At 35.8% G+C, this 25,866-nt stretch overlaps 3 protein-coding genes across 6 annotated transcripts in view; 1 reads left to right on the top strand and 2 right to left on the bottom strand.

The window, feature by feature from the left end:
• The window catches only part of zfyve9a (zinc finger, FYVE domain containing 9a), a 30,426-nt gene extending 19,885 nt beyond the window's left edge, over positions 1 to 10,541 (bottom strand). For all 3 annotated transcript variants that reach the window (XR_012357625.1, XM_055202545.2, XM_073853300.1), the window contains exons 1-3: positions 10,195 to 10,541; positions 2,705 to 2,805; positions 331 to 438 (exon numbers count right to left, since the gene is read on the bottom strand). Coding sequence is in view for 2 of the 3 variants with exons in the window: in XM_055202545.2 (XP_055058520.2) it covers positions 331 to 400 (70 nt within the window). In the remaining variant the exon portion in view is untranslated. The remainder of the gene's footprint in view (positions 1 to 330; positions 439 to 2,704; positions 2,806 to 10,194) is intronic.
• Positions 10,542 to 14,710: 4,169 nt separating this feature from the next.
• On the bottom strand, positions 14,711 to 18,629 carry thpo (thrombopoietin). 2 transcript variants are annotated; one of them, XM_055202544.2, is made up of 5 exons: positions 17,736 to 18,629; positions 17,196 to 17,361; positions 16,698 to 16,784; positions 16,420 to 16,584; positions 14,711 to 15,436 (listed from the first exon to the last, which is right to left on the bottom strand). In XM_055202544.2, the coding sequence occupies exons 2-5, from the start codon at positions 17,313 to 17,315 to the stop codon at positions 15,296 to 15,298; spliced, it is 513 nt and encodes a 170-aa protein (XP_055058519.1). In that variant the 5' UTR covers positions 17,316 to 17,361; positions 17,736 to 18,629; the 3' UTR covers positions 14,711 to 15,295. The 2 variants fall into 2 exon arrangements, with proteins under 2 accessions (XP_055058519.1, XP_055058518.2); XM_055202543.2 differs by having other exon boundaries at positions 14,712 to 15,436; positions 17,196 to 17,326; positions 17,736 to 18,626.
• A 1,052-nt stretch (positions 18,630 to 19,681) lies between these two features.
• The window catches only part of clcn2a (chloride channel, voltage-sensitive 2a), a 57,542-nt gene continuing 51,357 nt past the window's right edge, over positions 19,682 to 25,866 (top strand). The window contains exon 1 of the mRNA XM_055202532.2: positions 19,682 to 20,612. The gene's annotated coding sequence lies outside the window, so the exon portion shown is untranslated. The remainder of the gene's footprint in view (positions 20,613 to 25,866) is intronic.

Below are 25,866 nucleotides of genomic sequence, written 5' to 3'. Positions count from 1 at the left end.
TGCAATATTTCGCTCCAACTGAAAAACACAGACAACCTTAACCTTGTAAATTACATGTGCTTGCCTATGTGACACCAATTAAACAGTCTTAAGGAAGTTTAGAGAGAATCAGTGGTCCCGGAGGGAAATGCTAATTCAGTTGACCCCATTTACACTACAGACTGCTGCCGCCAGCACAAAATACCTTCTAGCGCTAGCCATGCTGTGTGTGGTTCAACCCAAGCTGCAGTGTTAAACCTTTGTTTCAGTTTATAATATAATACATGTTTCAAAAGTTGAAGTCTTCCAAAGTTTTGCAAGATAGAAATCTAAAATAGTACTGATGTTTACCTTCGTTCTGTTCAAACTCATCCAGCACCTTGTCCAGGTTAAAGGCCTCCGCCTGGAAGTAATTCTCCATGAGTCAAGAAACTCCACCCTGCCAAATGCTGTGTGAACCTGTGAAGGTTGCATATTTTTTAAGCAAAAAATATGACATTAATAATTTCCATATTCAGTAAATTAAGTGTGCTAACAAGTAACCAAGTGTTTATAAAGCTGTAGATTGTTAAGTCTATATAATTTTAATCAAACCAGTTTACTTTTCTCACATTTGCTCCTTTATCCTTGCAACATCCTAGGGCTGTTTACGTTTTGACGTGATTTTAATTTTATTTAAATCGGGTAATCAAGCTTTTTAATGGAAGTTCGTTACAGTCAATTAGGCTATATTATTTGATGCGCTTTTATTCTGTGTATGCTCTTGGAGAAATAATAGAGAGTGACGTTATCCCTCGTTCCCGGCTTGCGCGATCTCACTCTCCCTCCCGCATTCACGCTCTGTCCCTCAGCTCTATTCTTCAAAACAAATACAGTAAATGGCCTATACAACAATACAGTAAATAGCCTATACAAAAAGTTTGAGATGTCCTCGTTGGCAAGGTGAAAAGCGTGACCAGAAATGTATGATTCGAAATAGTAATGACTTATTTAAACAGATTCACTTTAAAGAATGGTAAAAAAAAGTCAATCATAGCATACATTATCCAAATTATTGACAAAATTATTAATGAAAATCTGAATCAAAATTTAAATAATAGGATAATGTTGTGAATAGTTAAAAGAGAAATAATAGTTGAATTGTTTCGTTTAACGTGTGCTGTGAGATTATGACTGTGTACTTAAACGACAATCAAATACAACAAAACATTATAAAAATGTCTGAACATATGTTTCATGTCTAGTTTTCACATTTAGACTACCATTTTATTTCTAAACAATGCTTAATTTCTGCATAGATATTTTAAAGGAACAGTATGTAAGAAATTTATATCAATTGAATTAATCATAAAATGGCTCTGATTTGTCACGTTAAGAAATCATTTTCATTTCAAATACTTATATTACTGACAGCAGTGGTCCGGCCAGGATACTGTCATGTACTGTTGTCATGTTGTGTATTGGCCACCAGTTGTGTGATTGCAGTACCAGTTTGGCCACAATCCAACATACTGTTCCTTTAAAAAAGTGAAATTCATTTTATATTTATACCATGTTGATATCAATACTTTAGCGCACTTAGATTAGAACTTTAGTTTCTGTAACCAGAAGTTCTTGGGTCTTATAAAAATAATGTTATTGGAAAGAGAATGTTACTGCAGTATTGTTGTAGTTATGTTTTAAAGGAATATTCCACTTTCTTAATAAAAAAATTCAGATAATTTACTCACTCCCATGTCATCCAAAATGTTATCTTTCTTTGTTCAGTCGAGAAGAAATTATGTTTTTTGAGGAAAACATTGCAGGATTTTTCTAATTTTAATGGACTTTAATAGAGCCCAACATTTAATACTTAACTCAACACTTAACAGTTTTTTTCAACGGAGTTTCAAAGGACTATAAACAATCCCAAACGAGGCATAAGGGTCTTATCTAGTGAAACGATTGTCATTTTTGGCAAGAAAAATATAAAATATCCACTTTTAAACCAAAACTTCTCGTCTAGATCCGGTCGTGATGCGCCATCGTGACCCCACGCAATACGTCATGATGTCAAGAGGTCACAGAGGACGAACGCGAAACTCTGCAAGCGTCTTGTTTACAAGCGTCTTGAAAGAGGACCGTTCCGACGTTGTTGTATGTCAAATGATACTAATCAATGTCTTTGTGTCAGTTTATTGTTTACAATGGTCCGTAAATGTGCGTTTTATATATTTAACACGTGACCTCCCTACGTCACTACGCATTTACGTTAGGTCGCGCTGGACCGGACCTAGACAAAAGTTGTGGTTTAAAAGAGCATTTTTTTTCTTGTCAAAAATGACAATTGTTTCGCTAGATAAGACCCTTATGCCTCGTTTGGGATCGTTTATAGACCTTTGAAACTCTGTTGAAAAAAACTGTTAAGTGTTGAGTTAAGTATTAAATGTTGGGCTCTATTAAAGTCCATTAAAATGAGAAAAATCCTGCAATGTTTTCCTCAAAAAACACAATTTCCTCTCGACTGAACAAAGAAAGACATCAACATTCTGGATGACATGGTGGTGAGTAAACTATCTGGATTTTTCCCTCAAGAAAATGGAATATTCCCCTAAGAAAAGTAAAAAAATTGAAAATCGAATCGTGAAAATGTTCTGAAGAAAAAAAAACAATTTCTTTTGCTAACTCACCCAGCCCTACATCCCTATTGGTTTTAATTGATTTTCAGCGTTTTAATTATACTCACCTTCCCAGAGGTCCTCTATCGTAAGTGCAGGTAAATCAGCACAAAGGGCTCCTGGTAGAGCCCTTCTTTCATCCAGTCTCACACACATTGGACAGCCAAATCTAAAATGTAATATGACAATAATAATTATTTTTTAATTATTCTTGTCATGTCAACTTAATTAGACTTATGGTAATTAGTGACATCATGCGAAATGCGATTGGTGGGAGTTTTTTGCTGGGCTTTAAGAATGGTAAAACCTTTATTATTTTAGGTAGTGCAATGTTTTACTTCATTATGCCTTTTACAAAGTTGTGAAAGTCATAATGAATTAATGTACTTTTCTCCTATTCTTAAGCTAGGAGTCTGAAAACGTGCATGATAGAGAAGCCTGGCCACACAATAAGAACAACTCTGCTGAAGATTACACCAGAGACTAGATATTCAACCTAGGCAGAGACTTCTGAAAGTAGCAAACTCAACACATTTTGTGCTTATGCACGCTTCTCCGCACTGTCAGCACGAAAAAGGTAAAGGAAGGAAATAAGAAACACACAGTTTCCCCCTAAATCAGATATCAGTTCAGCATAAAAAAATTTATAGAAACATTTTGCCTTTGTTTTCTCACCCCCTAGATATTTTGACAACTTTATGAGCTCTTTATTTACCATACAATGCAACTGAATCATATGGAAAGTAGAGTTTGGAAGTGACATGAGGGTGAGTATAAGAATTTGAATATATCCCATAAGGGTGAGTAAACAGAGAGCACCAGTGATGATGTATTTTTGTAAACCAAACCAGTTCGCATCACACTAGTTCTCCCCAACAAAAAGGCAACAGGACTTTTCCATAGACTTTCGGATTATTGGAAGAAAAAAGGTCCTATGATGATCAATCATGATTTATAATACTTATAATATAATAAAAATCTCCATTAAGATAATCTTCACAAATTAATACAACTTTTATGGTTTTTGAAGCCTCAATATAATGTCCAGAAAGAAAACTCTAACCTTAAAAAGTTAACCTTAAGACTATAAACAAACTACACCATGGTTGCTCGACTTTAACACCATCGAGCTTACGACAACACTTTTTCAAACTTTATTAAAACATTTAAGCTTGCTTTCTGGGAAGGAAGACGTACTTTGTGGATGAATCTCCATTCACTTTTTTTTAGTGAATTGTGCCCATGTTGAATGATGTTTAATATCCACAACACTGTAGCAACTTGTTAGCAACTGCCTTTTTCAAGGCACGTAAAAGCTTAAACGAATGACAAGTAATAGATATTACTGTTTATGTTGCAGAATAAACTATGAAAATATCTTAAGCTTGTGTTAAACACAGACCTTGTTTAAGGAATTTAACCAAAAAACCCATCAAGAGACCAAAAGTGCTAAACTAATTTCTGGGTTTTGGGTAAACTAACATTTAAAAGCAAAAAAGTAGAAACTAGAAAAAAAAATTATCTTAAAAAACTACCTTGTTTTAACTGGTAAATTCTGGTTAAATGGTAAAAAAGTAGGACAAAGTGGGAAGGTAAGGGTTAATTTGTATAATCTGAAGAGGGCAGGTTAAAACAATATTGCATTGTGTTAACTTACACCACCACATTACAAACTTTATTAGGAGTGTTGAGAAAACAAGCCAAGGAATGTGGGTAGGAGAGAACATTTTCCCAAATTTGATTGCCTATTTTATTTTAAATCTATACTTATTGTAAGAGTATCCTCCACTATGACCCAAATCAATTACAAATCTTCTGATAACAGCCAATTGGGAAGTGCCAATCATAAGAGAAAACATAGAACCTATATGTAAGGGATAATGTAGAGGCAGCCGGTAGTTATTGGGAAATAAGCCCCGACAGTGTGATCAGGACCCGACGCGAAGCGGAGGGTCTTGTATCACACTGAAGGGGCTTATTTCCCAATAACTACCGGCTGCCTCTACATTATCCCGCTTATTACACGGCTACTTGCCACATAAGAAAAAAAACTGGACATGAATATGAATTTTAAACATTTTATTGGCATATTTGTTTTAAATTAACATTTTTATCCTTCCGCGAAACTTTGCACAGCATAAAATGATCGTAATACCTTATTAAGATCCTCTGCTTCATACTTGTCTGTCTCCATTTTTTCTCTTTTAGCCAGTCTTTGAGAAGTTTTAATCCCCATTCTGTATTTTTGTGTGTGTTGGCTTCGTAGCTGTCACGCTCTATTTTCAGTCTCAGTAAGCTATCTGTGTCTTGTCGTGGTTGTTCAGTGTTTGTCACAAGATGGCGCCATACAGACAGTAATCTTTATTGATCTTTATTGGCGCGGAGCGATTTTACTCGTGCAAGTAGTCCGGCTATGCGTTATTAATTTGGAGCGGTTATTATTTGAAAAGAACGAACCTGCAAATGTCTCAACTGACCAATCAGAATCAAGCATTCCAGAGAGCCGTGTAATAAGTGAAGATAATTTGATAAATTATGGCAAACATACAGTTGCCGTGCCCATCGACCTCCATAGTAGGAAAAATTAACCCTATGAAAGTCGGTGGGTGCTTACCATCATATCAAAATATCTCCTTTTGTGTTAAACAGAATAAAGAAACTCATACATGTTTAAAACAACAGGAGGGTGAGTAAAAAATTTGCCACCAGGTAGTAGGGATGTCAATTTATGCAATTTCCCATATTCGATGATCATTTAAATTAACGATCAATCAATCGAATAATCGTTAACAGTAATAGTGCAATAAGCCTTCACTGCAGTGGCATATAGCCAATGACATAAAAGTGTGCATAAAAACGACAGCTTCCTCACGCGAATTAAAAGATTTTATTTTGTCTAAATAACATGCTAGTGGGATTGTAAAATGAGTCAATGTAGTTGTTGTTTTGATAAAATCATCAATTTAAACTTATCTCGTAATGAAATATAATGACTAATAGACACAGTAAACTCCGCCTCACATGGGCACTCTGCAACAGACGCATGAAAGTCCATGTCAAAATAACAGTTTTATTATCATCAAGTGTTATTTATCAAGTTGTTTACCTCGCTTTCCGAGTCGTTGATACACTGTTTGTAATTATATCCAAGAAGCACACGAAGGGCACTTTTCTCGTCGTCACCTCAGCTTAGACGTACTTTCAGCAAAGATGCTTATATTACGGAGATGCCAACCTTCCATTAGAAAACACGCAGCGCCTCAGCCAGTCAATAATGATGATCAGTGATATATGATTAAAAACGGCTTCTGGTCTCCTTCTCTGTATATAGCAGCGTTGCTATGCTAATCTTGCAGGCTTCCCCGAAGAGGGTCTTTGCTTTCAGTATCCTAAACGTATTTGTATTTTCTGCGTCGGACCCTGTCAGATCCACTGCGGATGTAATTTCGTTGCGTTGGCAGCCAGCCAGCCTCGTCTCGCATGACGTTAAAAAGCACATGCGTGTGCTTGGCATCGAGCATCGTTGTGATCATAGCTAGTAGTTTAACTTTTGCGCGCTCGCTTAATTTTTTTTTCTCCGACTGTATGTGTTTTGCGCAGGCGCCGCACACACGTGCATGATCTTGTTTTTCAACAATCGTTAAGTTTTATCGAGTAAATTCTTATCGACAATTAATCGAAGATCGATTAATTGTTAACATCCCTACCAGGTAGTGTTTCTATTTGGATTTGTTTAGGATTTTTTGTCACAGTATTGACTTGCATAGTTCCATCTGTGTCAAAATCAATTTGCTAGTTTAGTTACAGTATATTTAGAAAAAAGAATAATAAATAAGTAAAAGTTACTCTGAATCTTTTGAATGTTAGTATTAAAGGTGACAGACAATGAAAAACAACCTTTTTACCTTGTCTTAGTTGAATAACAGTAGTAGTCTACCCGCATTCACAAACAGATCCAATTAATGTCAGAATATTGCTGTTAATAACATACATTGCATTTAAAGACTGCTTTTGTTGTCGTGTTTTAGTTCTCTGTTGTTTAATTTTAAGATCTGAAGTCATAGAAATAATTTAAGGTTATATAGCCTATTTTATGTTTTTTTTTTGTGATATTTTTATTTACTTTTAATTGTATGTGTTTTAACTTAGAATACTGTATTTCCTTTCAAGGTGTCTCATAGATGGTTTCATTGGAAGCACGTGATACACGTCTGGATCCGAACCTTACTTCCGGTTTCGTTTTTTTTAATGCTCTGACTAGTTGCTAAACTGATCTCTTGAACAAATGCCTCGTAATAACAAATGTTTTGGTTTCCTAGGTAATTTATGTGTTGTTTTTTTGCTTGTTATATAAATGAAATACGTTTAAAGAACTTTGTTGTTATTTATTCTTAGCTGAGTTTACCGGAAGCTACGTGCAGCCGCTTGTTTATGTTGTTACTGCTGAAACGGTCTATAACATTCTGTCTAGGAACAACTGATGAAAAACGGCCCTTGGCTAATTCTGGTGCATTTACAGAAATGTTTTATTAATGTGCTTGATAACTTAATAAATAAATAAATGAAAATAATAATTAATTAATTCACAAGTTTCCTTCTACATCACTCATTCCCGGGGTCTTAAAGGGGACATATAATGAAAATCGGACTTTCCCTATGTTTAAATGCTATATTTGGGTCCCCGGTGCTTCTATCAATCTAGAACAGTGTTTCTCAAACTTTTTCAGCCCAAGGACCACTTTATCTTTCAATTTTTTTCTTAGGACCACCTAACAGAATCCCATTCTAACACGCCCCCAAAAACAACAAAATAGGAAGGATAAGCTAAATTTAGGTTTAATATGCACTAACAACTAATTTTTTAAACACAAATGCAATGCTATGTTCAGAAATTGTTTTATGAATTTTATTTCATTTGAAAAAGTAAATGTGAAATGAGTTGCAGCTTAATATGAAAAAAGTCTACTTAAATAAGTGACGATTGTATAAACACCTAGTTTAGGGCATTTTTTGGCGGACCATGGGGGGGTTTGGCGGACCACACTTTAAGAATTACTGATCTAGAAAATATGAAATAAACAGTAACTTAGTTTTGGTAAACCATTCTCTGCAAGCATGTGAAAAAATGGGTCCCTGAAATCTAGCTCCCCTTGTGATGTCAGTAGAGGATAATACCGCCCCTTAATCTGCACTATCCAACCACTGCACTGCCATTTAGTGATGAGATCAGCTCATTTGCATTTAAAAGGACATACCCAAACACAACAAATTTTTGCTTACGTAGAAAGTGGGGACACCAAAGATTTTTTTGACTTTTTGAAAAAAAATCTTGTGAAATGTTTAATTTAAAGCTCGATACGCAGGTTTCAAAAGCAGTGCTTTAATTCTGTTTAGAAACTAAAAGAATTACAATGTAATTTGTATATATTTAGAATGACGGATATAAAATTTGTAGCCACATTATGTTGTCTATATTTCTTTTACTAAGAAAATTGGAATCAAAAAATCTGTATCGGCAGGTCACACCTACAGAAAAATCAGAACTCGGAATCAGCCAGGAAAATTGCAATCAGTGCATCTCTACTTTTAACCCAGGGTTTAGGAATGTAGTGTAAAACATTAGAGTATAAAATATGAATACTCTGGTTTATCTCTTTACGCCCTTAACATAATATGGTTTGGGGAGAAGCTGGTTGTAATCCATGAAACCAGGGACCATATACCCGATTAACTTTTAATTACTCAGTAGTTTCCTTAAATAACGCATTAGCAGTCAAACGTAACATGCTGCCGTTTTACACCTGTATAAGTTTATAATGAGTAGGATGATTTTGCGTGCAGAGATTTAATAGACGTTAAAAAGTATTTTATGGATGTCTCAATAACACACTGAGCAAACACAATATGGTTTGTGACTGTGTGCGTGACACAATCACCTATAATTCTCTTGAGCTACATAAAGTGTTGTTACGTAACAAAAAAGCAGCTAAATAAAAACACCCTGTATTGTACCACACCTACTTGAACAGTTTTGTAAATCTGCTATCAGTCACAAGATCATGAATAAGTAGCTTGTCGTGCACTGTACTGTAACGGCCTGTTACTAATGTTCTTTACTCAGAAAAGGTCCATGTTTCAATGAAGGTTTGTTGCAACTTGTAAATTAATAATTTATTATCATTATACTGACATAGAGAAGGCACTCCCTCAATTCGCAATTAAATCTTTTCTTACAAAAAAAACCTCATAAACTTCAAGAATGTCATGTGACTATATCAGACTGGATTTAACCCATAACTTTTGCAACACGTTGGAATGTTAAGATGTTGTTTCCTTCCTGTTATTGTTCATTTTCCCAAGCATCCATTTACCCCAGACTGTGCTGTTACGTCTGGGATGGGAAGCTCAGTTTGATTGCTTCCGCACTCCAAGAATGTTTCACTGTCACTTTCTTACTACTAACTAGATAAAGTCTATGGGCATGCTGTGACATTTCACCCATCCATGAAGTTGAACATAAGGCTCCACAAATGAAGGGAACTGGAAAAAAACCAGTGACACTACATCATAAGCTGGGAAAAAAGTGAAGTCACAGCTGTTACAGTAAGTGTCTCTTATGCCTTGCACATCACAGCAAACGTTATTACAAATTATTTATTTCATCTCCGGTTTAAGAAGGAAAAGGAAAGCAACACAAATAACTATCTTCGATCTTCTATCAGTGAAGTCGGTGACATGCCACATTTATAATAAACAACATCACAAGCTACTTTGATGTCTGGATATGTTGCTGATAAGCGGAAAAGGGGATTTCAAAGATAACTTTCAAAGTTTTCATGTGAACATAGGCAAGTCTCTGTCACACATTAGAAAGTTTAAATGACTAACAGCAACTTCTGCATTGTGTGAATTGTTTGATTCATTCTGACAAAGCAAGTTTCAAACCTGGGTACTGTACTCTTCGGCTCTAACATACAATAAAAGTTGTAAAATCATAAAGAACATCACAAGACCATTAACATGCTTTATAAATGAGTTATGTACATAACATATAGTAAACATGTCATGAAACTATAATGTGATTATGATACGTTGCATATATATATATATATATTCAAATCTGAATTCACATAAACAACTGTCACGTCACTATTTAATGTTTGTTAATGAAAGTTACAAAGTGTTAACAACTAACACATTAAATATAACTCGTATACACATCTCATAACATAAACGATAGGCTATTATGAGACTGCACAGATGTCTACAGATTACAGATGTTTATTCTGTAGTGTAAGAAAACTATTAATGCCTGCTGCTAACTATTATTAGCTGGTCAGATAAACCGCTAGTCATTAACTGCGTGCTCCACAGCATGTGTTTACTAACGTGATTATCAGCTATTTTAAAAGCTTCATTACAGGGGTAATCCTGCCGCTTTAAAAGTACAAATAAAAATACTTCAGCCTGAATAACAACATCAATCTCTCAATAGTAGTTGGGCTCATAAACATCATAGCTGTGATAAGAGACATTTCAGGGCTGATCGTTTACTCACCGGTGAAATCCCCATCATCTTCAGAAACGATTCCGCCATGAAACTCCATGAAAATTCTGCATACTTCACGTCATAAAACAAACGCTAATGTCTTTGACAGCTGCAGAATATCTCCAGGCACGACTAGGCCATTTTTCAGTCGTCCACAGAAGTCGAGGAAGAAGTAGCCTAGTTGTGCGACAGCTCTCGTTTATCCCTCCTACCGTGGAAAAGGTTACTACGAACTGCAGCAAGGGTGGGACATTTTGGCTCAAGCTACGCTGTGGAAGCGTGACATTCCCTTACAAACGATTCACATTTGAGCCAAAATGGCGTCTGTTTCGTAACCTTGTGTGGTAAGTGTTTTACGATGGTTGACGTCGTGCCTCTGGGTCCAGAAGAAATGCCGCGGGGCGGCACCCGAATTGGTGTGACGTCATTTTAATGCTTTTTGTTAAAAAGATTTATAACTACAGCCGGGGGTACACAGGAAAAATAAATATATAGATAGATTTTAAAAAAAATAGCTAAAGTGTTAAGAATAATAAATGAAATATAAAAGTGTTACTGCAATTGTATGACGTTATAAACTCATTCTTGAATTAATTACTGATGATGTTAACGTCATTTTTTCTCCTTTTCCCCCCACAATGCATCGATGCAAAACAGGTCACATTTTACTATAGGGTCAGGTCAGGCTGAGCTCCGTCCAAAGTTACTATTTTTGTGACATCAGGTACTTAATATATTATTAATACTATTCATTTACAATAAAAAAATCACTTTCTGTACTTACCCAAAATATTCAAATTTAACAATAAAATCTAAATGTATAAAAACATCTCCTAATTTAATAAAAATTAATTTAGACCCAGTTTAAAATATTTTATGAAGATGAGTGAATTTAATGTAGTGCATCTAAATAATAGTAAAATGTGTTCTGGATGGCTGGGTTTATCAACAGCGCAATAACACATAATACCATAATTCCAAATGTTTTATATAAAGAGAAATAAAAAATAAGAAACAAAGGATCACAGTGGTGCACAGATATATTCTGTACGAATCCTACTGTTGTGTGAAAGGGGTGGCTCATGAATATTAATTAAACTATGTGATTGGATATTCCAAGAAGGTTATCAAGTAACGTCACCATGTTACAATGAATATTTATAAGATAAGCCAGTCACCTCGTAGGATTTATATTCGTGTAGGCCCACTTTCTGTTAAAAGGCGACATCAAGTGGTCATCATGAACAAATGAAATAATTTTTTACTTCTGCATTTTCCCTTCATCCTTTAAAGTTTAAACGCCATAGAATTGACAAAACTGTTTAGTGAACCACAATCATTTTAAGATGCATTTTTTTTCATTTATACGATTATTTAGTTGAATTGTTAAGAATATGTTGAGGCTAATGTATTTTTGTTGCTTTTGTTACTCTGTAATATTGAAACAAAATTAGTTTTAATGTCTAATGTTTTAATGCTACAGTATAAAATGGCATTACTACATGTCACTGGTTTTCATATGAGCAGTAAACATACACTCTTAAAAATATTGGGTTGTTTAAACCCAACTGCTGGGCCGTTTCATCATGGTTGATTAACAATAACCCAGCAGTTGGGTAAAAACAACCCATTATTTGGGTCATTTTAACCCAGAAATGTGTTCTGTCCAATAGTTACACAGCCCTGGGTTAAAAACAACCCAATATTTTTTAGAGTGATACTGCAACAATGTGGTTCCCATTTCGGTAGAAGCATGATGGGCCTGGCCTGCTGGAGCAATAAAGAAATAAACTTATTAAAACAGCCCTGCATGTGTTTCTTTACTTCTAAATGTAATATAAATACAATATAGCAACTAGCACAATAATAAAAAAAGTTATTTTGTATGATTATAATCCATACTGAGAAATTATCCAGTCTCTTATTCAACGTGCTGGGAGAGCACAGTGAGCAGAACATTTTAGATGGCCATATAAATAACAGAAACAGTGTGAGGAGTGGGCAAAGGTTGCATTCTTAATGGAAGAAAAAGTAATAGTGTTGATTTTGTGATGTCATATGATGTTCAATTCATACAACCTCCATAATAAATATTCCAAGATAGTGTCTCATATTGTAAATGTGTTCATTGCAAATTGCCCATATGAAAACCACAAATGAAGACAGATGTGACGCTAATCATATTAACTTAACATGCAAAACTATATTAAGATCTGAATCAGAGTGTCTGCTGTTGAATTTTGTGCTATTAAACCACATATCAGTTTACTCTCAAGTAATAAACAAAGCTAATGAGCCTTAACTATTAAGAATTGAAATAGATTTTTCTTCAGCTCAATTATTATAACCAGAATGTTCATGTATGTGCAGAAAAATATTCTGTTGGAGTTAAATGCTGAAATACCAGGTAAAAAAGCCTTAGTGATGTAGACTCAGCTGCTAGGACATAAGCACTTGATGAGCAGAAGGAAAAGCAGCATGAAAACAACACAGACAGATGCATAGATGACATTGATCAGTACCTTGTACATTCCCAGAACATTTAGCACATCATGAAGATTTGCAAGGTAAGGTTTGGGAAATCTAATTAGGTTGCTGGTACAGATATTGTGCAGAAGGTCAAACATTCAAAGTATTCAAAGATGAATACATCCACTTTACACTTGTATTTGGCTAAAAAGACAATAAACCAAAGTGGAGCAGCAACTTTATTATATATTCAGAAGTATTTATTGTTACTTTATTTTAAGAGTAGTCACCAATTAATATACTTCTGTTTCCCAATTGTAGGCTTTTTGCAGTTACAAACAGGGTAGTAACATATTAATACTGTCTCAAGTGTATAATCATTTTACAACATTGTCAAACATGGCTGATCCAAGTAAATAAATTTAATTAAACATATATTTTTTAATAGGGTTCCACCACACGAGAAACCTTGAGATGTAAAAAAAATGGATACAACGACAACTGTTGTCTCCTACAGAAAAGCAGCCACAGTTCATGCTTTTATTCTTTGTGAGAGTAAAACACTTTTTGATCAATATGTAATATCAAGTATGGGCTACATTTTAATATATTTAGTTGTACCACACAACCAATCAGGCAGGCCAGCAAGGGTCCATCACCACTAAAGTCAACAAGGCAACATAAGGTTCATACTTCAACATGCATTATATTTTTTTCTTCTTAGACTGCCACGGTCCAGATGCTGAGGTTTCCCCTGTGATTTTGGCTGCGCTGTACTCTGTGATTCATGGCTTTAAGTGTCATGACAGCTGTGTGAATGTTATTTTTCAATTAAAGATTTTTATGATAATGTTTTGTTTACCAAATTATAACAATGAAAATTCTGTCATCCTTTTTTCATCCTCATGTTGTTCTTAATCTGTATGAATTTCTTTTTTCTGATGAACACAAAAAAAATATTTTGATAAATGATGGTAAACACACATCTGATTGTAACCATTGACTTCCGTAAACAAATACGATGGAATTTAATGGGTACCATTTATCAAAATATCTTCTTCATTATTTATCACAATACTTTCATAGTATTTGTTTTCCTACTATGGAAGTCAATGGTTACAATCAGATGCGTGCCCACCATCACCCATCAAAAAATCCCTTTTTGTTTTCATCAGAAAAAAGAAATGATGGCAGAATTTTCATTTTTGGTGTGACTATCCCTTTAAAGTTACTTAACTAAATGGCAAAAATGTGTCTTGTTGTAAAATGTTTGATTTTTCTGCCACAAGAACATTAATAAGCTTACCTAATCAAATGTAAGTCCTACACATTAAGTTTAGAAATCCATGTTTTTCAATATTTCACTATGTTCTTACCTCAACTTAGACAATGCGTGCACTTTTAATCTTTGTACAGCACCTTGTGAATGTGGTAGCATTTAGCCTAGCCCCATTTATTCCTATGGCTCCAAACAGGGATGAATTTAGAAGCCACCAAACACTTCCATGTTTTCCCTATTTAAAGACTTTCACATGAGTTACAAGAGTACCATGCCCCTAAGGTGACATTGGAGTAAAAAAAATCTAAAATTTAGTTTCATGTGCTCACGTGAAAATTTAATGTGCTCAAGCGAAACCTTCATGTGCAGAATATTTTATTTATTTTAGTTTCGCATGCTCACGTGAAACGTTTGCAGGCATGTGAAACTATGTGGTAGTTTCACGTGCGCACGCGATAGTTTCACGTGCGCACCTGAAACTAAACTTTATTTAATTTTTGCTCCATGTCCCTTTAGGGACTCCGTACATGAGTAAGTGGTGCAAAATAAAACTTTTGTTTGGAGCCATAGGAATGAATGGGGTTAGGCTAAATGCTAACACATTCACGAAACGCTGTACAAAGATTAAAAGTTCACACATTGAAAAAAGATAGGTATTAATTCATCTTATTTGAGGTAACATAGTAATACATTGAAAAATGGTGGTGTTTTCCTTGAACTGTACTATAAATACAACACATAATGAAAACACTTCAATGATAATCCACACAATAATTAAATGAAAATATACTTAAATATTTATATATGTACAACTTTTACAAATGATAGATTTTTGCGAAACTGCTGTAACAATAAAAAAGTAATAGGCAAAATATATCTAAAATTATTTTTAGTCATTTAAATAGTTTCTTAAATATTACATTGTGTATTTTGTGTAAATGCATCAATGTTCCAATGCACAGCTTACACATGGCAATAAAAATCTTGCATCGTAATGATAAGTGTATACAAAATATACTATATGCACAAATGCTCTGGATTTATCTGTAAGATAAATAAATATCATCTGAAATATAAAATATCACTTCACCAAATACTTTCTGTTTCAAAAGTTCAGAAGGTGCATCTCAACAGGTGTGTCAGTCACTCAATGCTCGTAGTTTATCTATGACCCAGTAGATGGCGCAGTGTTGCCATTTACACGCCATGTACTTTCTTCTTGTAACACAGTTGGTGGTCTCCTGCAAAGTGCATGGCCCTCCATTTTCTTTGTAGGTGAGCCATTGTTAAAACTGATTGGGCCTGTCTGGTCCCATTATACAAGGTTGAACAAAGGCCGAGATTAGAAGTCAGTTTTTCAGTCTAGCACCCCTTTGCCATCTCTGCAATGAGCCATTCCAGCTTGCCTGTGAGCAGACGTCCAAAGTGCTTCAAGACCAGACCCAAATCCTTAGAGTCCTGACCCAGACAGCTATTTGCCTGGGGCTGTACTAGCTCCCCCTGCTGGACCAGATACAGACACAAGAAGATGATGTTCATGCTAAAAATATTCAGTATGATGATAAAAGAAGACCAGAAGGGACATTTTTCGATGTGATAGAAATGAATTAGCTGGTTTGAAATATTAACATACTGGGTTATTGTCGACATCAATGAAAACACAGGTAAACATGTCGGAACTGAAGTAGGTTAACCATTTTGTATAAAAAATTAAAAGTTATATAAAATACAGTGTCGTGACTTCATTCTAAGAGTGCCAGTATGTATATTTGATCATGGCTGTATAGCACTTCAGGGAGCACCATGTTTCCATCTTTCTCACTGGACAAGTATGTGTCTCTATCTCTCTGTCTTTCCTGTGGAAGGAAAGCAGAGGTCACCTGGAGTCAAAGCCACCAAGATGACGTAACAAATCAACAAAGATTCCGGGAAGGCAGGATATTTTTTGTAGCACTACGTGGTCCCTCAGTGGTCCCACAAATTTGTGTTTTTTGTGCCATGTTAATAATTCCTCAGAGAAATTAAATGATACAGTATTGCTTGTCACATGTTAAAAAAGATTATTATTTCTACATTACATTAAATCAATAGTTACTTAAGTTGTTATAGTTAAGTTATAGTGAAATTTGTATATTTTATTTGAGCAAATAATTGTTCTGTGATTCAAACATTTTAGGTCAATTCAACATATATTTAATTATAGTACTTTTGTATATGTTATCATTAGTCAATGTATTAGCCTAGTATTACCCTCTTTAACACTGATACCTTCCCACTGCTATACAGGTGTACATGTGTTCTCACTGGATGGGTTAAACGCCAAGGTCACATTCCAAGTATGAGTTGTCATACACTGGCAAATACGTCACTTTCACTTTTACACCTTTGCTGTATGTCAATATTTGACTGTGAGGGCAAGCCTCTCCACAAAGGGGCAGCAAAATCTGTCTAAGGCAGCAACACAAGGTTGAAGGGATCATCCTCACCTCATTGTGGAGTAGTTTCAATATATGCAGGTAGTTGTTGATACTATGTTCCAAGCGCTCCAGCAGAGTAAGCCCACAGCCAGGTTGGCTTAGTGTCCTGGCAGTGTGCACGTCCTGTGCTAGAGTCCCCAAAGACAGCAGGATCTCAGCCCTCCGCTCATGCACCTGGAAATGTACATACATGGGTGTTTGAGAGAGTGTGTGCCCAAGAGCAGAGTGAGTGGGTGAGTGTTATAACAGAGGGAGTGTGTAGGAGTGGGCAGCATTGAACAACTCACTGATTTTTTCTCCCAGGTTGCTTTGTGAATCCTAATGCATGGTAATTGAATAGAAGAAGGTAGAGATGCTACAGTGCTGCAGTCTACCTGTAAAGGAAGCAAAAATAAGCCTTGTTAAATGTCTCGCCAATGGATGGACACAAATAGTATAGTCCATAAGCAACACACACAGATATCTGTCAAGTTACAATACATTTATGCATTTGGCACACGCTTAAATCCATAGCAATTTTTTTAACACTGAATCTGTAATGCATTCCGCTTGTTAATAGTTTATAAATATAAACAAACATACATTTTCTTGCATAACTCAACTGATTGATGTCAAAATATAGCCTTATTCAACTTTTTATGGAATGGGATTTTGGTGCTAACTGAAACTTGGAATGTAAAGCATAAATATCTCTCCAAATTGAATAAAAATGTATTTTAAAGCTTGGCTAAATCTCTTATGAGTTACAGGAAAGAATTTAAACATGGTATATGTAGGAGTCTTACCATTTTCTCTTCAAAGTCCTTCACCTTGTTCATTACTCTTCTGGCATCCATATTGCACACAAAATCCAATGGTTTAGTGTGCACATGGGACATCTGAGAGGCAACCATGCTCAACACCATTGCCAGCACTCCTGTGAGGCAACCAAACCAATAGGAAAATATGGGTCTGTATGTGGACCACAATAATGAATGAACACATGGGCTATATTAGATTGCAAATATACACAGTAAAATATTAGATTACTTGAATAATAATAATAATAATAAAAAGTTAATGTAAACCTAAATAGTGAGAAATGTTAGTAAACATTTAGGGTTATACTATATTTTGATATAGCCTACTCATATTGAGATACAGGATCTGAATATTCATTGAATGCTAATCTGTTAAGCATTACATAATATAAGCTGTTTACTTAATTAAAGTTATAAAGTGTTTCCCAAAACTCAAATTAGCAATCAAAACGGAAAGTTAATTTTTTTAAATTACTTCTCAAATTCTGAGAATATATAAAGGATATGAAAGTCAGTCATACTCACTACTTAAATCCATGCCCTGTTACAACATGAGATCTTCCGTCGCGTTACTTTCCATTGGAGAGCGTCTTCGTTTGAAGAAGTAACGTGAAAACCTCCATCCACGTGTGTGCTTCCCTACTATGTGTGCTAAACTGTTCATCGCCCGCACACTGTTGTTTTTTTTTTACTTTTCCTTTCCCGGCTGGAAGTTTTTTATCTCGTCTCTGAACATGCCCCAACTTTCCCTTGAGTCGCTTCACACTACTCTAGCCAAAGTGAGGGTGAGAAAATCATTTCAGTGCACTTGAGTAGTAGATACAGATAAACTTTAATGTAAGAAGAAACTTTTAATAATGGTGTAGTTAGCCTGAACAAACAAGAGCCCACATATCATCTAGGTTAATGTTTTATTGTCTGATCAATCCCGTATTCAGTGGCTTGCCAGCAGCAACAACAAACATTTCAGTGTCTTCTTAAATTGACTTTAAAAAAATCTGTATATAGCCTACACTGCCTAAATATATGTATTATACATATTTACTTTTAAAATTTACTATATAAATGTTTACTTATCTATATTATACCCTCAATATAAAATTATACAACATTGTTCTATGTTTAGTTTACATTTATTGTGGTGCTTTGTTTATACTGTTTCTTATGTAATGAAGTATTCAATAAAATTGCACAGGCAAGGAAAAATCACTTTACAATTACTTTCTGTATCTTATATAATACAAACAATGTAATTTTTACATGATTTCTTCTTCTTGGTATGATGTGTAAATCACTGCCTATCATAATACAGGCGATTTGTAAAATGTAAAATTAAATTATCTGTTGAGGACATGTTTATACAAGGGTATATGTGTGTGTGTGTGTGTGTGTGTGTGTGTGTGTGTGTGTGTGTGTGTGTGTGTGTGTGTGTGTGTGTGTGTGTGTGTGTGTGTGTGTGTGTGTGTGTGTGTGTGTGTGTGTGTGTGTGTGTGTGTGTGTGTGTGTGTGTGTGTGTGTGTGTGTGTGTGTGTGTGTAATCTCTTTTATCTGGCAAAGAGTTTTGTTGGAGCTGAATAAAGCAAATATTTATGATCACTCGCACAGGACAGAGACAACAGCAGGCTGGTCATGTTAGTAGGCCGTCTTATCAGCTCTGCTGATTCATACACACACCTGTTTCTATTAGTCCTGAATCCTTACAGAGATAGTGATGATCCATTCGAATATATGTTCAGTAAAGTGCAACTATTTACTCTTTATGATGCAATGGTGTGAAATATAGCACATTTCAGTGTGATAAATATTCAAACACCTGTTGCTTCAGATTTTGGATCATAGTGCAATCACTGCATCAAATGTCAACGCTAAGAAGGAATGCTGATTATTTTAACAGTTTTTCTCAGTCGCTTTGGGGCTTTTCTCAAATGTTTAAAATTTGCATTAGGTGCATTTCTCAAAACAGTTCGCACAAACTGCACAACATCATGGATGTGCTGCAAAAGCCTGTAACTTGTTCAATATCTTTAGTTCATGTCTTAAAAGTAAACAGTGGTCAGTAAACATGTCAGTGCCATCAAAATGACAAGTCATTGTTCAGGAACAAAACAGGCAAAATGTTCAGCCATGTTGTCAATATACCAAGAGTGCACAATTTATAAATGTATCAGTATTTTTTTATGTAAACTGATGAATTCACATTTTCAATTTTTTCTGTAAACAAAAAAATTACATTCAACAGTACAAATTAGAAAGGTTCACTGTAACACTATTCAACTTAAAACTAGTATAATGTTTTTTGATGAAAATGACATAAGCAACTGAAAATGTAGGGAATAGCAGACAATTGTACATAATCATCTGCACGATTGTACCAAAGCATTTGCAGTTTGTCCAAAACTTTTATGTTGTGCGCAACTGACTTGATGGAGGTTGAACAAAGTGTTTTGAAAAATACATTTCTGATCTGAGAAATGCTTCAAAGCGACTGAGAAAAACTGTGAATACTAGGGTGTTGATTTTTATTTCGCACTAGAGAATAGCAACATATGCTGAAACAGTTTTCCGCTTGATCAACCAACAGCAGCCCATGAGTCACATCTGTAAAGAAAACAGCATATAGGGCAAAAGGCTTGTCTGCAAGCATTGATGCAATCACCACAAACCCTAAATGGATCAGATAGATAGATAGATAGATAGATAGATAGATAGATAGATAGATAGATAGATAGATAGATAGATAGATAGATAGATAGATAGATAGATAGATAGATAGATAGATAGATAGATAATATAGCATTTTGTTTAAATGCCAAAACTCAACCCATGATTACACTGATTGAGACAAATGAGCCATCACATGATATTAATGGCGGGCAATATTAACAGAATTGAAGTCAACCTGCTATATCCTACTAAACCAGTTACGGAACCCGCATTGCATCACAGAATCAATTCTTGGCTAGTGCACGCGCCCCGGGCTCTGTCGGCTTAATTACTCCTTTACCTATCAGCGCGTGCACTGCACACTAATCGGAACCTATGTGATGCATTAACACCGTCAGGTACCCTATGTGTGTTAAGGAAGGTAGCCTACTCGCCTTTTTCGAAGTTTCGTTGGCGGTCTGAACCGAATGGAAAGACGAGCGAGAGAGGCAACGGCGTCAGCAACAGGGCACTGGCAAATCATCAGCGAGGACAATTATTGTCAAAGTATCTCGGTCTTCTACGGGTAGAAGTGCGACAAAAAACCCTGACGTAATTACTCGATTTTCATTTCGTTGTTGTAATCGTGTGGGGATTTCTTACATTTTTTGCGTCATTAAATGGAGCGGTGCAGGTGACGTTTGGACTGTTGCGTTCAAGAGGAGCTCGTATCCAACACTAAAAGCCGGCGAGGAAAATGTAAGTAGCTGCCAAAGATGAAATAGCAACCTGTTAAGGTGCCCGATGTTACTGCTGGCGATAAACTGTGCGTTTAAAGCGCGTAAGAAGTCACTCGTGCTGCATCACAACAACGTGTTTGCCTTTTAAAGTATACGCTTGTCATGTTTTTTTATTTTCAAAGGTCATTAATTGGTTTGGTTATCTTGAGAGGGCTCAAGGGCACAGTGTTATTCGTGAACCGACGTCTGATTTCCTTGTCGAGATTCTCTAATGAGGAATATTTTGTCATACCGGTTCATATCCTGCCCGATCTCAAGAAGCACTGTGTATTCAGTTTTATATGCTTCAGGAGCCAACGTCCCTTCAAGGTCTTTAGAGCTGGTTTAGCGAAAAGAAAAACTGTCATTGATTTTTGCATTCTCATAATTTGGTGTCAGAAGTCGATATCTCTACATCTACATTCATTATAGATGACATGAAAAGTGTGCTGTTTATAATTAAAGTAGCTTGACAGTTTAAGCTCGTAGAGAAACTTTACTTTATTTGGTATTCATGTTACAGTAAGTTGATAAATTGACATGTCAAGTCTGATAAGTCTAATTATTTATTTTATTTCTTATATGTAAATTATTGTTGTGTAAGTAATTAGCATTTGGAATGAGCTAAACCCATTAAAGGCCAATATTCAGTGTGGCTTTATTCCCAGCCTGTGATGGGAACGTATTAGCTTCACATGTCCACAACAGATAGATATTTCATTTTATAAGCCAAAGCTATATTTAAATAGTAAATAAACAAGGTTATTTTGGGCATCCACAATTAATTAATTAGAACATTACAGAAAGTTTTGTGGTAGATTTTGGCCAGTGTTTTACCGTAAAGGCACATCATTCGAGTGACTGTGAGTGTTGTTTATTTTTGTGTAAGGTGTAATTAGAGCCCAACCGATAAAGGATTTTGAAGGCCGATACAAATGTTTGTTGGTTTTAAATTCCGATATATCGGCCGATATTTTTTCCCTTTTTTTATATTTCAGAAACGCGCAACAAAACATTAACGGATTTCCCTAACATTAGTTATTTGTGATTATTTATGAGTTTTAACTAAAATAATATGATAATGCATTTTAAAAAGTAACTTGTTTCTTTTATTGTCACAACAGAACAGAGGAACATCAAAATATATTAAAGTTCTGATAAATTAAATGTATAAAATACAAACTTAAAGGAATATTCCATTTTCTTAAAAGAAAAATCCAGATAATTTACTCACCACCATGTCATCCAAAATGTTGATGTCTTTCTTTGTTCAGTCCAAAAGAAATTATGTTTTTTGAGGAAAACACCGCAGGATTTCTCTAACTCCAATGGAATTTAATAGAGCCCAACATTTAATACCTAACTCAACACTTAACAGTTATTTTCAACGGAGTTTCAAAGGACTATTAACAATCCCAAACGAGGCATAAGGGTCTTATCTAGCGAAACGATTGTCATTTTTGACAAGAAAAATAACAAATATATACTTTTAAACCACAACTTTTCGTCTAGGTCCGGTCCAGCGCGACCTAACGTAAATGCGTAGTGACGTAGGTAGGTCACGTGTTACATATATAAAACGCACATTTGCGGACCATTTTAAACAATAAACTGCCACAAAGACATTAATTAGTATCAGTTGACATACAACAACGTAGGAACTGTCCTCTTTCAAGACGCTTGTAAACACTGGGGCAGAGTTTCGCGTTCGTCCTCTGTGACCTCTTGACGTCATGACGTATTGCGTGGGGTCAGCTGGCGCATCACGGCCGGATCTACATGATTGTTATTTTTATTGTCAAAAATGACAATCGTTTTGCTAGATAAGACCCTTATGCCTCGTTTGGGATTGTTTATAGTCCTTTGGTGAGTAAATTATCTGGATTTTTCTTTTAAGAAAATGGCCTAATCCTTTAAGATATGAAACGTAAAGACCTTTAAACAAAAACAACAACAACCAAATCAAAGTTACCCGTTTTAAAAGACTTGGTTCATAAATATAACTTTGAATAGACTGGAGACAAATTCTGTTAAAGGGGGGGTTTAATGGTATTTCAAGCATTCTGACTTATTAACACAGTTATAGAGTTGTTTCCTCATGCTAAATGTAGGCAAAGTGTCAAAAATGCAGTTGGGCATGTTTCAGAGTATTTCTGTGCCGAATGCACTTCGCCAGGGTTCGAACAAGTTTCGGCTAGTTTTTTTCGATTACAGTTCTAACTGACGTTTCAGGGGTTTTCGATACGTATCACTTCTTTATATGGGCCGTCAGTCAGCGGGAGACGCTAGAGCTTGCTAACAGCTTATCACGCCACTCAGCTTTGTTTAATTTCAAAAGTCAACAATGGCACAACAAGAAGTGTGTTTTTGGATGTAAGGAGAAGACATCCAGCCTTATGGAAACAATGGATATAGTTTATTATCCGGATTAGCAGCGGAGTTTTGCGTGTGTGTTTGATGCGGTGGATTTTCAGAACCGGCTCATGACGAGTTACACGTGGTAAGTAAGACTTCTGTCTTATGTTGGAAATAGGTGCGTGTATATTATATAAATGACACGAACAAGTAAATCATAAGTTAAAACAGTGTTGTATAGTGTTGTATGACTCGTACTCGCTCCTCCCGTGTTATAACTCCTCCTCCGTCATTTTTTCGTACGTTATCGGAAAGATTCGGTAAAGCTAATCTTTCTTTTATAAATCTGATTAAACTAAAGACTCTTCAGAGATATAAAGGATGTCATACTACTCTATAGGTACTCCAGATTAACATCAGAAATGCAGAAACAGCGTGTGTTACGTGAGCTTTAAGTTCTGATAAATAACAACATGGTTGAAGGCTGTTTCGACTGTTTTTTAAAAATATTCATTTATCGGCCTTTATGAATGCCGATACCGATAGCTTGGAAAATGCCTAATATCGGCCTGCCGATATATCGGTTGGGCTCTAGGTGTAATACTTACAGTTGTGACAGTACTTACATGTAAGGAATGTGTTTGCTCAGCGCGCTAGAAATGTCTTGTATCATAGTCAAAGTGGTTTGAAGAATTGAACCAGCATTGAGTCAAATGGTGATCGATCGGTCAATCATTTTTATCATGTACATTTTAAGATAATCATCTTGACAAACCATACACTACTGCTACAAAAACACAGACACACTGTTGTCAGTTGCAGCATATAACAATAACTGTTTTTTGTTTTGTTGTTTTGCATGAGCATACAAAGGAGAGAGAAAGCACATATATACAAAAACACTGCAGTGCTGCAAGAAAACCATCAGAATTCACAGTGATACATGCATGTTTCATCCCAGTCCGCACCCCTGCTGTTCCCTGGGCTGGCAGTAGACCTGTTACTGAGCTCAAAAGCAGCATATATCAGAGTTTCTGTTTCTGTATGGAAATCTGTTTAACAACCTATTGGTTCTCCGAGGAATTATGTCTTTTATCCTGTGAAGCCTTTGAGCCGCTGAAGCTTGTGGGCTGAGATTCAATGTAGCCTCAACACATCCCTGCATCTAAATTTAGTGTTTACTGTAACCACAAGTTATATTAATGAGCAGTTCAATAAGCTGCCCACTGGCTCTCCACAGGTTTTGAAAGACTTTGTCTCTGGGGTGTGTTATTTCAGATTAGCTCAGTTCTCATAATTGCCAATAGGAAGGCTAACAGGTACATCCTGCGTTCATTTTAAAGTGGTGGTTCATCCAAAAATGAAAATTCTGTCATCATTTACTCACTTTCCTGTAGTTACTTATAAACGCACAGGAAGATATTTTGAGGAATGTTTGTAACCAAACCGTTTATGAGCACCATTCACTTCTTTTTTCTTATTGAGTGAATGGGGCTAATGATAGATCTGTTTACAAACATTCCTAAAAAAAATCTTAATTTGTGTTCATCAAAACAAAGAAATGTATACAGGTTTGTAACAACATGAGAGTGAAAAAAGATGACAGAATTTTCATTTTTGGGTGAACTATCCCTTTAAAATAATGCAGCTCTGTCCCATCTGACTTTTTTCTCTCATTTGTGTTCCCATTGATGCGTCTCTATATGATTAGTTGAAATCAAATATTTCCACCAAAATATACTGTTTTAACTGGTATAATTTGTTACTGCACTCTAGGAAACTTTTTTAACCCTTGCTGGGTAAATATTGGACAGAGCAAACTGCTGGGTTGAAAATATCCCAGTGCTGGGTTGTTGTTACCCAATCATGGGTTATAGTAACCCAGCAGTTGGGTTTAAACAACCAAGCACTTTTTAGTGTCTGTTAACATCGCTGGTCTTGGAACCAACCTTTCTATCAACCAATCGGATTGCAGAATTAGATTTAGGAGCAATGTTAGATTTAGGACTGTGTTAGGTGCTTGTATATTATTCTTATCAACCTTTACCCTCTAAATTTAGAGGTTATGGTTAGGTTTTGGATTATTGGTAGAGTTTACACTCTAAGTGCAAAGCGCAAGTGACTTTGTGGGCGGATCTTGGGCGCTGTTGCTATTTTCCCGGCGGGAGAAATAACTCTTGCGCCAGGCGCAAATCAATAAGTGGTTGGTCTGAAGTAGGTTCATTATTCATAGGTGTGGTTTGGGCGTAACGTCAAATAAACCAATCAGAACGCTATCCAACATTCCCTTTAAGTCCCATGGGGGGTTGCTATTATTATGACAGATTTACCAGGCGTACGCCAGGAGCGGTTCACAGCCGAGGAGACCCACGTTCTTGTAAAAGCAGTCAAAGACAGAGAAGTTGTTTTGTATGGGGATAGGAGAAACCCGCCCAAATCAGCGTAGATTAAACAGACGTGAGAGGAAATAGCCACAATTGTCTCATCAGCTGGCATCCCCATCGTTGCGCCAAGCGCTACAATGATGTCAGGAGACGGGGGAATCCCAAGCTTGCCAGCATAAATCGGGCACGCCGTGTAACGGGAGGTGGATCTGCCTCTACACGTGACCTGACGCCAGCAGAGGACATCGCTGCGTCCACCCTCACCGCTGAAAGGGGTTGGGGGCTTTGAAATCGGACCCAAGAAACGCAAGCAAGGTCCAACCCCAAAGTACACTTACAAATCAAGTTCATATAAGGTTTCTTATGAAAACATTTTAATTATTATTTACATAAAATAAACGTAATACAGCCACACAACAAACTTATGAAAATATTTTAATCGTTATTTGCATGATAATTTTTTAATGCAGCCACACAATAAATAAAAACTATCAC

The sequence above is a fragment of the Misgurnus anguillicaudatus genome, chromosome 2, assembly GCF_027580225.2.
Source record: "Misgurnus anguillicaudatus chromosome 2, ASM2758022v2, whole genome shotgun sequence".
In the NCBI taxonomy this organism is placed as follows: domain Eukaryota; kingdom Metazoa; phylum Chordata; class Actinopteri; order Cypriniformes; family Cobitidae; genus Misgurnus; species Misgurnus anguillicaudatus.
The sequence above is the reverse complement of the archived record's forward strand: the minus strand, read 5'-3'. Positions and strand labels throughout refer to the sequence as shown.